Source organism: Struthio camelus, chromosome 16, assembly GCF_040807025.1.
Source record: "Struthio camelus isolate bStrCam1 chromosome 16, bStrCam1.hap1, whole genome shotgun sequence".
NCBI classification, from domain to species: domain Eukaryota; kingdom Metazoa; phylum Chordata; class Aves; order Struthioniformes; family Struthionidae; genus Struthio; species Struthio camelus.
The window spans coordinates 889,106-904,679 of NC_090957.1; the positions used below are offsets into that span (position 1 = coordinate 889,106).

A 15,574-nucleotide genomic window follows, 5' to 3' on the forward strand; every position below is an offset into this window, starting at 1 on the left:
CCCCATTTCCTGGGGGACTCCAGGGTCACTGTGCCCTCGCAGCTCCTGGGGAACCCCAAGGTCTCTGTGCCCCCCCCCAGCCCTTGGGGGACCCCAGAGCCTCTCTGCCCCCCCCAGCCCCCGGGGGACCCCAGAGCCTCTGTGCCCCCCCCATTTCCTGGAGGACCCCAAGGTGTCTGTGCCCCCCCAGCTCCTGGGGGCCCCCAAGGTCTCTGTGCCCCCCCCGGGCCTGCGCTGCCCGCGCCGCCTCCTCCCCCCGGCCGCCAGGGGGCGCCGCCGCCGGGTTGGCTGCGCGGCCCAGAGGGGGCGCTCGCAGCCGCGCGCGTATCACGTGGGCGCCGCCCGCCAATGCGGCGCGCCGCCGGTGTCACGTGAGGCGGCGGCGGCGGCGTCGGGCAGCGGAGCGGAGTGGGCTGCGAGCGGCCGCCATGGACCAGGCCGGGAAGGAGAAGGAGGCGCTGCAGCTCCTGGCCGAGGCCGACAAGAAGGTGCGCGGCTCCCAGTCCTTCTTCGCCGGGCTCTTCGGGTGAGTGCGCTGCGCCGGGCCTCGGGCCTGCCCCTCCCCCGGGCCCTGGCGGGGTTGGGGGGGGGCTGTGGGGCGAGGGTGGAGGGCACTTGGGGGGGTTGGGGGCTGGGGGGGCTGTGGGGCGAGGGTGGAGGGCACTTGGGGGGGTTGGGGGCTGGGGGGGCTGTGGGGCGAGGGTGGAGGACACTTGGGGGGGTTGGGGGCTGGGGGGGCTGTGGGGCGAGGGTGGAGGACACTTGGGGGGGTTGGGGGCTGGGGGGGCTGTGGGGCGAGGGTGGAGGGCACTTGGGGGGGTTGGGGGCTGGGGGGGCTGTGGGGCGAGGGTGGAGGGCACTTGGTGGGGGTTGGGGGCTGGGGGGGCTGTGGGGCGAGGGTGGAGGGCACTTGGGGGGGTTAGGGGCTGGGGGGGCTATGGGGCGAGGGTGGTGGGCACTTGGGGGGGTTGGGGGCTGGGGGGGCTATGGGGCGAGGGTAGTGGGCACTTGGGGGGTTAGGGGCTGGGGGGGCTATGGGACGAGGGTGGTGGGCACGTGGGGGGTTAGGGGCTGGGGGGTGAGGGTGGTGGGCACGTGGGGGGTTAGGGGCTGGGGGGTGAGGGTGGTGGGCACTTGTGGGGGGTTAGGGGCTGGGGGGTGAGGGTGGTGGGCACTTGTGGGGGGTTAGGGGCTGGGGGGGCTGTGGGGTGAGGGTGGAGGGCACTTGGTGGGGGTTAGGGGCTGGGGGGGCTGTGGGGTGAGGGTGGAGGGCACTTGTGGGGGGTTAGGGGCTGGGGGGGCTATGGGGTGAGGGTGGAGGGCACTTGGTGGGGGTGGGGGGCTGGGGGGCGAGGGTGGTGGGCACTTGGGGGGTTGGGGGCTGGGGGGGCTGTAGGGTGAGGGTGGAGGGCACTTGGGGGGGTTAGGGGCTGGGGGGAGGCTATGGGGTGAGGGTAGTGGGCTGTGGGTGATTTTGGGATGCTATGAGGTGTGTAGTGCTGGGGTGTGGGGAAGGGTGTTGGGGGTGCTATGGGGCAGGGGGGCTATGGGGTGAGAGTGCGGGGCACTGGGGGGTGCTGGTGGGCAGGGAAGGGTGTCAGGTGGTGCTGGGGGGTGAGGGTGCTGGGGGGTGGGGAAGGGGTTTTAGGGGGTGCTATGGGGTGAGGGTGCTGGGCTGCGTGGGGGTGTCGGGGCTGCAGAGTCCTGGGGGTGCCAGAGGCTGTTCCCCACCCAGGGGAGAGAAGAGGGGAGGTGGGCAGTGGTGGAGAACGGGGAGTTTGGGATAAAACTGGGAGCCAAGGCCTCGGGGGACGAGCTCCGTCCCTCGGACCCCTGGGGCGGCCGGCGGCTTGGCCCCAGCGTTGTTCCGAGCCTGAAACGGCCCTAAAGAAGGGGTAAAACAGCAAAGAGAGCCCTGAAACAACAAGCCCAGTGTCCTCTGCAAGGGCTGGGGGAAAGAGGGAGCTTTTTAGCGCTGCTGTGAAGTAAGGAACCTCAGAAACGATGGAGAAATTTAGAGGAAAGGGCCAGGTTACTTAGAAAGGCAGTGCATGTTTCTGAGGGGCTCTTAAAAACTGTTAGATGTTTCTATTGACTGAGTTCCCTGGTGCTCACCCCTAAATGTGTCATAAATTAGTTGCTTTCAGTTTGTGTTTTAAAAACTTTTTTTTTTTTGGATTCTCTTTACCAAATCTTAATTGAGCTTACATTTCTACGCTGGCTTGTTTAGGACTAAGAGTTCTGCTCCTTCCTCCCCGGATCTTATTTATGAAAGACAAATTGCATAAATTTAACTTACCTTTTTGGTCTAATTTGAACGTACCTCTGTAAACAAAGATTGGAAGCTGTTCTGCATTCATACTGGTTGGTTCTGCCCTTGCTCTACCTCCAACTTTGCATGATTGGATCGGTAGGGGAGAAATCAGAGGTGTCCAGTGTTGAAGATTGCAAAATTCAGCTTTACCCAAGTAAATAGTGTTTCATAAGCAAGAACGAGTTCATCCCTTGCCCTTGCAGGGCCCTGATAAGGGGAAGGTTTGTTAGCCTTGTTTTGCAGCTGGGGAGGCTTTCCCAGCAGTCGCGTGGCGGAGTCCCAACACCTGGTTTCTCCAGCTTTTTTGTTGTTGCTCTAAAGTCGCTCTTTGCTTCTGTATAGCATTGAATTTCTTTCAGATCTCGCTGCTTTTACTATTTGAAAGCTTCAAATTAATGGAGAACAGAAAACTAGGGTATTTAAATACTAAAGGATGATGATTTTTAATCGCAGTGTTCTTTCAGTTAAAAGGCTGTTTCACATGCTACTGAAAACTCTGGTAGTTGTATGTTTCTTTGAGCTGTTTTCAGCTCTGAGGGTCTGAAGGCACATCACAAAGCACGTGAAACATGGCTTCAGAAATCTGCGAGATGCTTATCGCATCCTTAGTCAAGTTATTAGTGAACACTAGTGTTTGTGCTGGCCTGTGCGGCCTTCTCGCCTGAAGATAAAAACACTGGGAATGGTGGTGGGTTTTTTTTCCCCCCCCCCTCTCCTTTGAGGCAGAGCAGCTGATTCTGTGATTGGATCTTGTGGTTCCAGAAGAGTCTTGTTCTTCCAGACTGAAAGATAAAACTTTGCTGGGATGGAAAGCACACATTGCCTTGATTTTCCAATTATTTTTTCTAAAAAATAATTTTCCATTATTTTTCTGAGAAAAAAGGGGAAACAAATCTTGTTTGCAGATTAGTGATTCCCCCCCCCCCAACCCTTTTTTTGTGTAAATCATGACTTGCTTAGTAATGTTGATTGCACTAGTAATGTAGATGACTCTATAGGGTGCGGGAGAAATTTTCCTCCTCGAGTTTGGGTTAATTCCAAGGCACTCGTGTTGGCGCTTTACCTGTTTAGGGGAGCAGGAAAACTAGGGAATGAAAGAGGATTTGATTGTTCAAACTGATCCAAACTAGTGGAAGAGCTTGCTGACTCTAACAAACTATTTCTGCCAGTCTCTGCCACATCTTTCACTGCAGTTTTCTAGTGAGAGGGAGGAAATGTGAGTGAAGTTGCGTATTCTTCTGCTTTAAAAAAACAAAAACAAAAAAACCCCAACCATAATAAGCTCTCTTGCCTCGTCAGTTAGGGGTTTTAGTCAGAATCAATAAAGCCAATAGATGTGCATGTTCATTAGCAAAACTGAAGAGCTGGGGGAGGTGGTGCTTGTTTGCTGCAGCTCCTGAATTTTAAAAGGGGCTGGTTCTTGATGAGCTAGCGCTCTCCCGGCTTTCCCTTTGGGGCTGAGGGGCGGACGAGAGTCTCTCCCTTCTCCTGGTCGCCGTCACGGCTGCTGCGGCGCGAGGCAGCTGAAGCCCACGTGCTGGGAGCGTGCTATTTCTGGAATTTGCCCAGCTTATTCAAGAGCCAGGACAGTCCTGCAGTGGCTGCTGGCTATGCCCCTGCCAACATCTGCTCTGGCAGCGGAGGGGAGACGTGGGCTGGGGCTTAACTGACGGCAACAGCGCGGCTTCCTTCGCCACGGATGCTTTGCCTCTTTGCTGCTGGATGGTTCCTCTGCTTGTTAATTATTAATAAAAACAGCTTCTGTGAAGTATTGGCTCAGCTCCTGCTGAGTCTTTGTAAATCTATGAGATGGGGGGGAAGGCCTGCGTGGGCCTGGTGCTTCCCAGAGAGGATGGACCAAGCGGGACGCTGCTGCTTGCATTTCTTTCTGCCTCATAGGCCCCATCCTCAGTCACCTGTGAGCACGAGCCCTGAGCAAGTAGAATTGCAGTCAGCAAATCTGCTTTTTTTTTTTTTCCTCCCCTGGTTGGCCTCAATTTTAACACTGCCCTGAACCGCAAGCTGTAGAGTCTTGCAGATGCCAGTTCCCTGTAAATCTGGAGCTAGAAGAGATGACTTGTCTTTGTTAGTAGCTCGTCCCAGGGGAACCTTTTTTGCTCGTGTTGGCAGCCTGAGTGGAACAATGCAATTTTTTCCACTGGGGCAGTGGGTTTGAGCTTCCCAGCAGACAGTGTTTATGCAATGCCTGGCTTCTGTTTGCTTCCAGGGGCTCCTCAAGGATAGAGGAAGCATGCGACATCTACGCACGAGCGGCAAACATGTTCAAAATGGCCAAAAACTGGAGCGGTACGTCTGCGCGCGTTTGCGGTTGTGAGCTGTTTCCCCGCACTTGTGGAGGCGGAGTGTGATCTTGTGGGCCGAGGGTACGGTCTCCCTGCCTGCTCCAGGAAGGAGTGAACTGCTGTGTCTGAAATCCAGTGTCACAAGCCCACGAGAGACCTTGAGCGTGGAGCTGGGAAAGGCTGTTGAACGGCCTGATTTTGCCATGTGGAAAGGAGCACGCACCGCTAGTCCTGACTTAGAGTCATGACATGGCCAAGGGCCTTCCCAGAGACATGCTGCCTGACTCCCTTTCCCCAGGCCCTGTCCCACATGTTCCACTGGGACCCAAAGCAAGAGAGATTCTTGGCTGCTGGTGCTGCCAAACTTCAGTTCTAGGTGCCTGCGCTTAACTCTAAGCGCTCTTCCCACAGCTCCTCAGTGCAGGCTGCAGTGCCACTTAAAACAACTTTTTTTTTTTTAGCTTTTGACACTTAAAAATACCATCAGAGGATAAGCTGCCTGCATCCTGCTTTTCCAGCCCATATCTCTGAAATGGTTAAGATTATGCTTCCCGCTTTCTCTTCCAGCTGCGGGGAATGCCTTTTGCCAGGCAGCGCAGCTCCACCTGCAGCTGCAGAGCAAGCATGATGCAGCTACCAACTTTGTGGACGCAGGCAATGCCTTCAAGAAAGCTGACCCGCAAGGTAAGGGCTTGCTTTTCCTTTAGGCTTCCCAGAGTGGGATGCCAGCAGTGTATGAAAGATGCTTGTTTTCTCTTGCCAGCTGGGGGAAGACAGGAGAGAGTCCACCAGCTAGCAGAAGGGAGGCCCTTCAGGCTGTGTGGCTAGCAGTGAGCTGTGACTTAGCAAAAACTGACTACATCTACCAGTTCTGTCCCTGTGCTATGGGCAGGGATACACCAGTGTGCATAAAATGCCCTGATTTTTGGATATCGAGGACTGCACATAGTGTGTATTGAATAGTTTTACTTGCATGTTACACAAGGATTTCTCCTGGGTATATGTTATCCCGTCCTCTTGACACCTATGGGAATGAGCTGAGATGCTGTGGGCTGGACTGACACGCTTCCCAGAGCTGCAAGTCACTCCAGTAGCTGAAGGCTGGCAAAGTTCACCTCCGCAGCTAGCGTGCCTGTCAAATGACGTTGATTCCCAGTCTGTGGGAATCCCTGTACCACCTGCAGAGCTTGTCGTCGAGCATATGGCTTCAGCTGAAGTCTTAGAAGTGGTGTGGTCATGATTCATGTGTCGTGCATGAATTGCACTTGAACTTGGCTCCGCTCACTCTAGCTTTAGAGCAACTCCTAGTCTGACTTCTGTTTGGAGCCAGAGCTGAGAGATAGGGCTGGGGGAACGTTCTGGGGCTTTTCTGAAGCTGTGTGTTTGGCAGTTGATAGACCCGCTGAAAGTTTGCGCTGTCATAAATGTTCTTCGTTCCTGACATCTGGAGCTTCAGCTGGCCGCCTTGGGATGCGTAACTAGTTGGGGTGTTCTGTGTGTTTCCCGTGTGATGGCTTGGATCCTAGTTCTCCTCTGTGTGAGCTGAAATGCAAGGGAGGAATACAGCGGTAGAAAGCGTAACAAGCATGATCCATTGGGTTTAGAGTATGAAGAGGGCAAGGAGTGCATGAGTATCTCCAAGGCAGCCTGTGGTGGGGCGTGCACGCATGCGGCCGTGTGGAGAGCACTCGAAACTAGAGCTTCTGGGGGGCTGATTGCCCTGTGCAAATGTCCCTCCTTTGCACCTTGCACAAAGGTGCTTTCAGTCTCTCTGAGAACAGATCTCACTGGTATTTCACGGACATCCCCGTGAAGTCTGAGGTCAGCTGTGCCCTCCGTCGTCCTCCTCACCAGTGAGTGGATTGTTGGTCCTGGGGTTTGTCTCGCTTCACCCACGTCTACCCAGCGTTGCTGTTCTTGGCAAGCTCGCTTGCTAGTTATCCCTGACACCAGCATTATCTGACCTGCAGTTGGATCAGTTTGGGTGATTTTTTCAGAGAAGATAATGAAGTAACCTGAGGAGAAAACAAATTTAATCTCGTGGAGGATTTGCTTAATCTTCTAGAGATTTATGTTCTGATTATCCAGTCCTGTTGCTCTCCGCGGTGTGCAGCCCACGTTTTCCTCTTCCAGATGACTTGCAGGAGGAAGATCGCTGAGTGGCCGTTTGAGCTGGGTTCGCCGAGAAGCGCCAACTCTCCCTAGTGCTGTTTCTTGTGTTTTTTGGGTGACTGGAGGGGGAAGGTAGGAGTGAGTCTACCTGTTACGAGTTGGGCAAGTCTTCCTCAGCGTAGGAGTGGCGTATAAGGCTGCTGTACAGGAATTAACTGGTTTGGAGATCTGTCTCTGGGCGCGCAGTCTCTTCTCTGCAGTGCTGCGTTGGCCGGTAGATGGAGCGTGTTCTCCCGCGCCGAAGGAGCTGGTGCTGCGCCCCGGGGGGAACCTCGTGCCTTCCTGGTAGGCGAGGTGCATGCAGAGGGTTAGCTCTGGACAGGCTCTGCAAGACCCCTGTGCCTCACCAGGGAAGAGCCTAGAGCTCCCTGCAAAACTGAGATCGAGTTGGAACTTAGAGGAAAATCTCTGTAAATACCAGACGCGTGTCCTGACTTGGGAAAGAGAGAGCTGTCTGTTGTCTGCTCCAGGTGAGCTGTCTTCGTTCTCAGAGCTAATTAAGGCGCTTGACAGCCTTTATCTGAGAGCTGCAGACGGTGAGCGCTGGAGCTTGCAGCCCTGAGGGGGAGAGCTCCTGCCCTTCCGCTCGAGTGCCCGTGCTAGCCCGGCCTGTCTGCGTCTGTGGGATTGGATGCAGCGCGAGCCCCTGCTTTTAAGTTCGCAGTCTAACCCCGCTCAGTTCTATTTCTTGTGCTTCAACGCCCTCCCACCGCCCCCCGCTGCCCCAATCTCTCCTCCACCTTGAACCGCCGTCCCACGTTCCTAGGACTTGATGAGCCGAAGCCTCGATTGTGACAGCCGTCAGTCAGATGGCAGCTGCACCTACTGCTCCTTGGCTGTTCGCCTTCCTGCTAGGGAGCGCTGTGAGCCTGACAGCTGGGAGCAGTCAGAAAAAGATCCGTCTCTGGGAGCCTGGCATTTATCTGCAGCAGAATTCCTCCCACGCCTCTTTGGAGAACGCTAGGGCAAGGCTCCTCCTGAAACGAAGCAAAATGCTGCAGCTTCGGTCCCTGTCCTGCGCGGCTGCCTGCTCTTTATCTGTGGTGAACTTGGATGCTTGTCTGAGCAGCAAGCATGTCTTCCTTCAGATAAGCTCCTGCTAGGTTGAAACACCCAGCCACTAAAAGCGGTAGGGGCCAGGTTTTAATGCTGTGTGGCAAATCCCGCTGCGGGATCCGGCCCCGAGGAGAGATGGTGAGGCACTTCCTGGCACTTGGTCCTCTGGGGCAGGATCAGGCTGTGGAGTACTATACAAGCTTGTGCTTTGGTGTTTGGGATCTGCATCTCAAATGCTCTACACCCTAGACAAAGGCCTTTTGTTCTGGACAGGGAGGGGGAAAAGTAGCTTATTCATGCTTTCCGGCTACTGGGCCGTTCTGTGCTCCGGGCGATGGATGGAGCGATACTGCGTGGATGCAGGGATACTGCGTGGTTCTGGGTTCTGCTCTTAGGTCCTGACCTGCGGTGAACTTCAGGAAATCAGTGCTGCTCCTCTCTCCTCCTGCCCCAGGGCACGGTGGGCAGTGAATAGCGCTATGGTGCGTGATGAAACGATAGCTAGAACAGCCCTTGGGAGTCTGTGTGTCAGACCTGCTCCATCTCTAGTGATGCGCGTTACCTGGGTGAAGGTGTGGTCTGTTTTAATGCAGAATATTTTTGCCATGGGGTTGATACTGTTCTTTAAGAGTCTTTGCTGTTAAAGCCTAAGCCACTCCACGTGCACCTTGGATTAGGATAATTTCCATCTATAGCGGCATTTAGCGCTGCGGTTCAAATATGTACTAAAGCGGTATTGCTGATCTTGTCGTAGGTGGTCTCTGATCGGAGACCTGTGATACAGCAAGATGTTCGTAGGCTGCTTGATAAAAGCTGTCTGACTTTTGTCCATCAGCTGTCTAACGTGGGGGCACAGGGACAAGATGGTACAAACAGAGGGAGAGTCTTTGATTTGCTCTACAGTCCCCTGATGGTGAGTGTCACCACTGGCATGCTCTAAATTTCCCTAGAAGCCTGTAGCCTCAGCAGCTTTTTCTTGAGTAGCTATTGATCTTTGAGCGTGCTATAAATACAGCTTCATCGCTTCAGGGAGGCTGGGAGAAGGAGGGGAGGGGTGGCAAACAGCACTGGTCTTCCAAAGCGCCTGTGTTCACAAATCTGTTCTTTCTTTTCAGAGGCCATTAACTGTTTGATCAGAGCTATCGAGATCTACACGGATATGGTGAGCCTGGCCGTGCTCTCTTCTGTCACCTCTGGAGACAGCTGTTGTTCCTCAGGAGGGAGGGTGGTGACGCTGAAGGGTTTGGCGTACCTCCTTGCATGCCCTCAGCTCAAAGAGATGCCAGTGGAAGTCAGCATTTTTCTGACTTTTTTTGTCCAACTTGTTGGCATTGCAAAGGGCTCATGACGCTGCCTAGGAGAATGGGGCTGAAACCAGTGTCCAGGGAGAGCTAGAAGGTGGGCAGGTACCCAGGGACATGTGTTTTCTGGTGCTGGGAATGATAAGCTGAGCAGCGTTGCCTGCTCTCAGAGCAGCTGTTAGGCAGCATGCCCGTGTCGGAGTTGAGCACTGGTGTCGAGATTGCTGTTGGAGAGCTACCCCAAGCCCCACCAAATGTCCCCTCAGAGAGGAGAGAAGTGCCAGCCCACACGTGCGAATGTGTCTACTTTCAGGGTCGATTCACCATAGCTGCGAAACACCACATATCGATAGCGGAAATCTATGAGACGGAGCTGGTGGATATCGAGAAGGTAAGCGTGGGGGAGAGATGGGAATTTGCAGTGCAGGGGCCAAGCCATCCTTGCGGCATTTCCTGCCAGCTCAGGGCATGGGGAAGCAGAGCTTGGGCCGTATCTGTTGAATTCTGTAAATGTATTCCTGCCTTGAAGCTGGAATTTGCAAACCATCAAAACCCAGAGGCTTCGTGGCTGGGACAGAGTGCAGGGACATTGCTGATTCACTGCAACCCTGACGGACGAGCTCAGTGCTGTCACATGTGCAGGATGCCGTACCCTATACAAAGCGCCCTTTGCCCTGAGGCTGTTCTTGCCTCCTCCCAGAAAAGTGCCTGGTGCATGAGCTGCCCTGCTGAGGTCTGCTGGCCTTCCGAAGGGGGCCAGGAAGGGGGCTTTGAGCTCGAATACCAGCGAGACTTCCTAGAGCGTGTCAGTCCCTGCACAGAGCTGGGAAAACACTTGGAATGGCCTTGATACTGCAGCTAATGAAAGAATAAAAGGCTTCAGGCTTGCGTGGGTGTCTGAGAACTGCAGGAACAGGTCACTGGAGCCATCTGAAAAAAAAAAAAAATCACCACTACCAATCAAGGTAGTGAAACTCTCTGCCTCGTTGGAGGCTGAAATGTCTGCCTGCCTTTGGCATCCTGAAGGGCCATATCATGATCTGCTTTTTATACCTCTGAATGGCTAGGTACTTTGACTTATGCGGGTATTTTTTTCTTTCCTAGTTTAGATGTGTTCCTTGCTGGCTGGAAGTGAAATAAACCAGGTTTATTTTAAAGGGAAACAAGTTTCCACATCCTGCATGGGTCTAATTCAGGCTTCCGCTCACTTCATGAGTTAATTTAGTGCTGTTCTTGACACTCCTCCCAGCAAGTCTTTGTGACATCCTACTTGACAACTCCTGGGAATAACCCACAGTCTTTGCTGCCGCTAGAGCGGTGTACTCCGTGTGTATGTTCCCATGACAACTTCACAAATGCAGCAACTAGATACAGCTCCAGCTTCCTGAACATCTACCAGATCTATGAAGTGCCAGATAATGGGGCACGTCTCTCTTCCTGCTTTGACAGCCGGCTGGGCATCTCCGGCAGCCTTCCTGTCAGTCCTGCCCTGCCAGTTGCTGTTCCCCAATCCCTAAACAGCTTGCTGCTCACGGAATAACCTGCTTTTGTTTGGATTTGCCCTGAGGCTGGGCTTATGCCCTTCCCTAAGAAGGGCTGAGCTTGTACAGCCAGATGTGTGAGCTCCCATCAGGAAGGCCTTCCCCCTCTTTGACACCGATCCTATAGGCTTAATGAAAGTAATATGATTTGCCTTCAAATTTAGTTGTGGTTGCCCAGTAGGTCCCCAGCCTGCTGGCAGGAGATATGTGTGTGAAATGTACCCACAGGCAGTGAGGAGATGAGCCGCCCCCTTAAAGAATGGGCTGAAAAGAAGAAAATATCCTTAAGCTTGTTTTCCTTGGGGAGGGAGCATATCTTTGCTCTAGCCTGGTAATGCTGTGATGTCTTGGGGCATTCGCTGTTGGGCTGGCATCTAATCTGACTGGAAGGTCCAGGTTCTGTTAAGGCTTTGCCACACTTTCTCTGACCTTGTCTCCACGGGGGAGCTGCCGGACAGTTGCCACCTTTATATCAGGCCCTGCGTTAGGAGCCAGCCACAGATGGCAGCGCCGATAGCGGAAGCTGCGTGGGCGGGTTGGAGCGTGCATGCGTCCTGCAAGGCCGGGCTGTGAAGGATTCTCCCAAGCAGTTTCAGGCACAGCATTGCTGAAAGCTATACATCTCTGATATCTGTATTTTTTTTCTTTTTCTTATGGTATGCTACTCCCTGCCTGGGGAGCGCTCACTGTGTTGCATTCCTTCTAGGCGATAGCCCACTACGAGCAGGCTGCAGATTACTACAAAGGGGAGGAGTCCAACAGGTATGCAGACACTGTGGACATTGCAGCCTCGGTTACTCCTGGCTCTCTGGGAGCTGTCATTGCAACTCTCTGGGCAGGATAAGAGCTGTAACGCAGCCCAGAGAGGACCAGGAAACAGATGGTGACTAAGTTTGCCTCTAAAGTTACTTCCCTCCCCCCGGAGCAAGGGGTATTGCATGTCTTGCTGGTGCTGGCTTCTTTCCCGGTTCTTTCCACCAGCTTCTGAACTGGGGAAGGTGTGGCACTGTTTTCTGCTTGCGCAGGCAAGCCAGGGCCTGTCTCGTCACAGAGGCTCCCTCATATGGGAGAGGGGAGGGTTCCCGACTGCCCCGTGCTCTAGCGCTGGTAAACAACCCGCAAGAGTCAGTCTCCTGTGCTTAACAGCTTCAGCCACTTCCCCTTCTCTGGGGAAACCCACGTCCCGCAGCAAGGCGGGAGCTGGGGCCTCCGAGGGGCAGGGGCGCTTGCTGGTGGACAGCGGCGTTACGCCTTGCCGCACTGATGTGCGTGTTGGAAGGGAAGGTGGGACTTCTGCAGCAAGGTTTAAAAAAAAAAAAAAACCCACAATATTTTGTGGATAGCGCGAGCTGGTCGTGCGCGCCAGGCTGGTGATGCTCCACGTGCATGCACCGGCAGAGGGCAGTGCTGGCCGAGCCCCGGCTGTCCTGAGCTTTCCTGGTTCTCTTTCCCCACAGCTCTGCTAACAAGTGCTTGCTGAAAGTGGCCACTTACGCAGCTCAGCTGGAGCAGTACCAGAAAGCCGTGGAGATCTATGAGCAGGTCTGTGACTCCTCGTTGCATTGAAAGGGCAGACTCTGCCAGCCCTCTTGCAAAACATGATGGTGTGTGCTCGCTGGAGGTGTTGAGATTTGTCTTCACCCTTGTCTTTAAGTGCAAAAGGCTTCTTGCCAGTCTGTAAATGAGCTCCCTAAAGTGGGGGGTGGGCAGGTGGCCCTGTAAAGGGCTAGCAGTCTCTGCTGCAGCAGGGAGAGCTGTCACTAAAAGCTCTTTGCTGCAGCCGCTCTTGTGATTGCCTGTTCAGATCTGATGTGACTCCTTAAGTATCTTAGGAAGCCTCTAATCCCTACTGTCTTCTCCAGGTGGGCACCAGTGCGATGGACAGTCCCCTGCTGAAGTACAGCGCCAAGGAGTACTTCTTCAAGGCAGCCCTCTGCCACTTCTGTATCGACATGCTCAATGCAAAGGTTTGGCCAATGCTTGAGCTGCTCATCTGGGGTGGGTGTGGGGAGGCAGGCCCCTTGCTGCAGCAAACGAATGCCTTGGCCATAAGCAGAGGGTTGGAAAGGGCTGGTAGCTTAGGGCTGTGAGATGGCCTCCCCCAATCCCTTTCCAAGCTTCTCTCTATGTGGGTGCTCATCTCGTTTCTTACTCTCTAGCTGGCCGTGCAGAAATACGAAGAGATGTTTCCGGCTTTCACGGATTCCAGGGAGTGCAAGTTGGTCAAAGTGAGTAGCAGAGTTAATTCCCTCCTCTACCCTAACCTGCGTCACAGAAGGGCTAGGAAGGAAACACCATAAGGAATGCAGCAAGGAGCAAGGCCTGCTCCTGCGGAGCACTAAAAAGCACCTGGACCAGAACTCAGTCACTAGAGTTGTAGGCTGGCTGCTCTCTGAGTGTGATCTCTTGCAGAGCGGATCCTGGACAAGATGGGCCTTTGCTCTGCCCTGCCAAGGCAGTTCCTTCCCCCCTGCTGCTCCCCAAATCTGTTCTTAAGAAACTTGGGCGTAAAGCCAAGCTAGTGGCAGTTTGCAGGACATGCGCTTGCCTGGAACCTCCCTGGAGGCCAGTGGATTTTCCCTCTGTTGTTGCCTTCAACTGCAAGGGCTTTGCATGCGCAACACGGCACCTCTCGAGGAGGCAGGCAGCGCTGGGAAGCCCTGCAGCACATGGCAATGGAGGAAGGCCTCCACTGATCTCTCATGCGCTCTTCTTTTGTAGAAATTGCTGGATGCTCACGAGGAACAGAACATAGACGGCTACACTGATGCAGTAAGTTGAATGCTGATGGAAGCATCTTGTCTTAAATGTTCTTCTAGCGTAAATATGCTGTGGGGAGGTACCACAAACGTGAAGAGAAAAGCTCTTGCCTGCCTCTGTCCACCGCAGATACTTCCAGGACTGGGTCCAGCTCTGTGCCCTCAGCTTGCTCTCCAGAGCTTTCCTTCCTTTGTGGGTTCTCGCATGTGTGTGTTCAATGTTTGGCCCCATTCCCACTTCCTCTGACCCTCTTTATCGCTGAGCTCATAGCGATCTCCAGGTACTCTGCTCTGGAGGTCAGTGGTGCTGCCCCACTGCGCAGGTGGGTGTCTGGGGCGCAGCCACAGGGTCTGATTTCAAGCAGTAGAAGGAATGCCCTGGGTCCCAGCACCTCGTCTGTGAGGCTGTGCTGCTTGATACCACCCTGAATTCCTTTTCCAAGGCTCTTGGGACTCTCCTCTCCAAATAACACTCTAATTAGGAGCCTGTGTGGTGCTCCCTGAAAGCTAGTGCTCTGCTGGGTGGAGTTTTGCCTCTTCCCACTCTCTGCCTTTCTCTGAGGATGTTTTTCTCCCTCTAGGTAAAGGAATACGATTCCATCTCTCGATTGGACCAGTGGCTCACCACCATGCTGCTCCGCATCAAGAAAACCATCCAGGGCGAAGAGGAGGACTTGCGTTAAACGGTGGCCTACCCCTTCCTTCCCAGTTAAAGGCAATTCTCAACACGGAGCTCTGGGAGGGTGGGAAGGGCAAGGTCTGGAGGGCAGAAGGAATTGGACTCCAAATAGCATTAACCTTTCTCATGGCCCTTTTCCCCGCAACCCAAAGAGCAGAGCTGTTGGTCAGAGGCAGGGCCTGAGCCATCGCTGCCCGTCTCGGTTGTTCTAGAGAAAAAGTATTAAGGCCACCCATCTTCTGCTCTTCAGAGTTGCCCCAACCTGCCTCCAGCTCCTGCCTAGAGGGCCTGGCTTTAACCCTTCCCTCACTGTAAATGAACCTTCCTTCAGATATTTAATTGTATAATATATTCCATGTAAGTTGAGATTTTAAGCCTGTGTTAGCTGCCCCCGGACTGGCTTCAGCAGGCAGCCCGCAACTGGCTCCCCCCATTTCTTGCCCCCCTGTTCAGCAGCTTCTCCCCGGGGACGGGAAGGTGGGTGGTCCCAATTCTCTGGGACCAGTGCCCGCTTTGGGCTGCGCCTTCTCCCCTCCTGGGCTGGACCGCCTGAACCCCTCGCCTGCCCCGAGCAGGGATTTTTGGCATTGATGCGAAGAAGCCTTGTTAGCTCGAGTTTTCCCAGTTTTGGCTAGATCGAAGCAGAGACTCCTGCCCCCTCCTCTCCCGCTGCTTCAGTTCGAGCAGTCTCTGAGCTTCTCCCCTCTCGCAACGCACCGAAGCCTGGGAATTGCCTCTCCCGCGTGGGGAGCCCGCGCTGGCGTTGCTGCTTCCCTGCTTGTTTCGGAGAGGGATGCTCTTAAAAACACTGCTGGCAGCGGACATGTCCGGTAGCAGACGCCTTCCCTAAAAACAGTAGCTCCCTGCGAGCTGCTCTCGTTCCTTCCTTCTCAGGGCTTTCAATTCCCTTTTTAAGAAGCGTCGGGAGGGAAACTGCTTCAGAAGGTGGCTCGAAGCCATCGTCCCTCCCAGCTGCCAGGAGGGGAGCCCAAAGGGGAGGAAGACGGAGGATGTTTTTTCCCCCCTCTCTCCTGGGGCGTGGGGGGAGTTGGTAGCCCCGGCCCTGTAGTGACCGGCCACTCTTCTGGGTCGGGTGGACGGCGGCGTGGGTGGGCTCCTGCGCAGAACCGCGCACCGAATCCCGGCTGCCGACAGGGGTTGAGGGTTTTCTCCGTCTTCGCTGGGGGGGCGCAGCGCAGCGGGGTAGGGCTGGCCTGCTCTCCGCGCCTCCCCGCTCCCGGCCCCCTTGAGCTGAAGGAGAAGGGAGGTGCTGCTGCATGTTTTAACGTCGACCGCGCCACTCGCGCCGCCTGTAGCGAATGATTTGCACACGGCAAATAAAACTTTGCATGAGCGGAACTGGGAAATGGCCCCGTTTCCTTGCGGTCCCCCTCGGCCGCGGCCCCCCCCGCCTCTCCTCCTGCCCGCTGCTGCCGCCGCGGGATCTCT

The 15,574-nt window shown here is 54.8% G+C and overlaps 1 protein-coding gene across 1 annotated transcript; it reads left to right on the forward strand.

Moving 5' to 3' along the window:
* Positions 1-320: 320 nt before the first annotated feature.
* On the forward strand, positions 321-15,484 carry NAPA (NSF attachment protein alpha). The gene is made up of 11 exons (XM_068910368.1): positions 321-526; positions 4,542-4,621; positions 5,185-5,301; positions 8,961-9,007; positions 9,460-9,537; positions 11,394-11,449; positions 12,145-12,229; positions 12,550-12,654; positions 12,847-12,915; positions 13,409-13,459; positions 14,028-15,484. Exons 1-11 carry the CDS (start codon positions 429-431, stop codon positions 14,127-14,129), a joined length of 888 nt encoding a protein of 295 aa, XP_068766469.1. The 5' UTR covers positions 321-428; the 3' UTR covers positions 14,130-15,484.
* Positions 15,485-15,574: the final 90 nt, after the last annotated feature.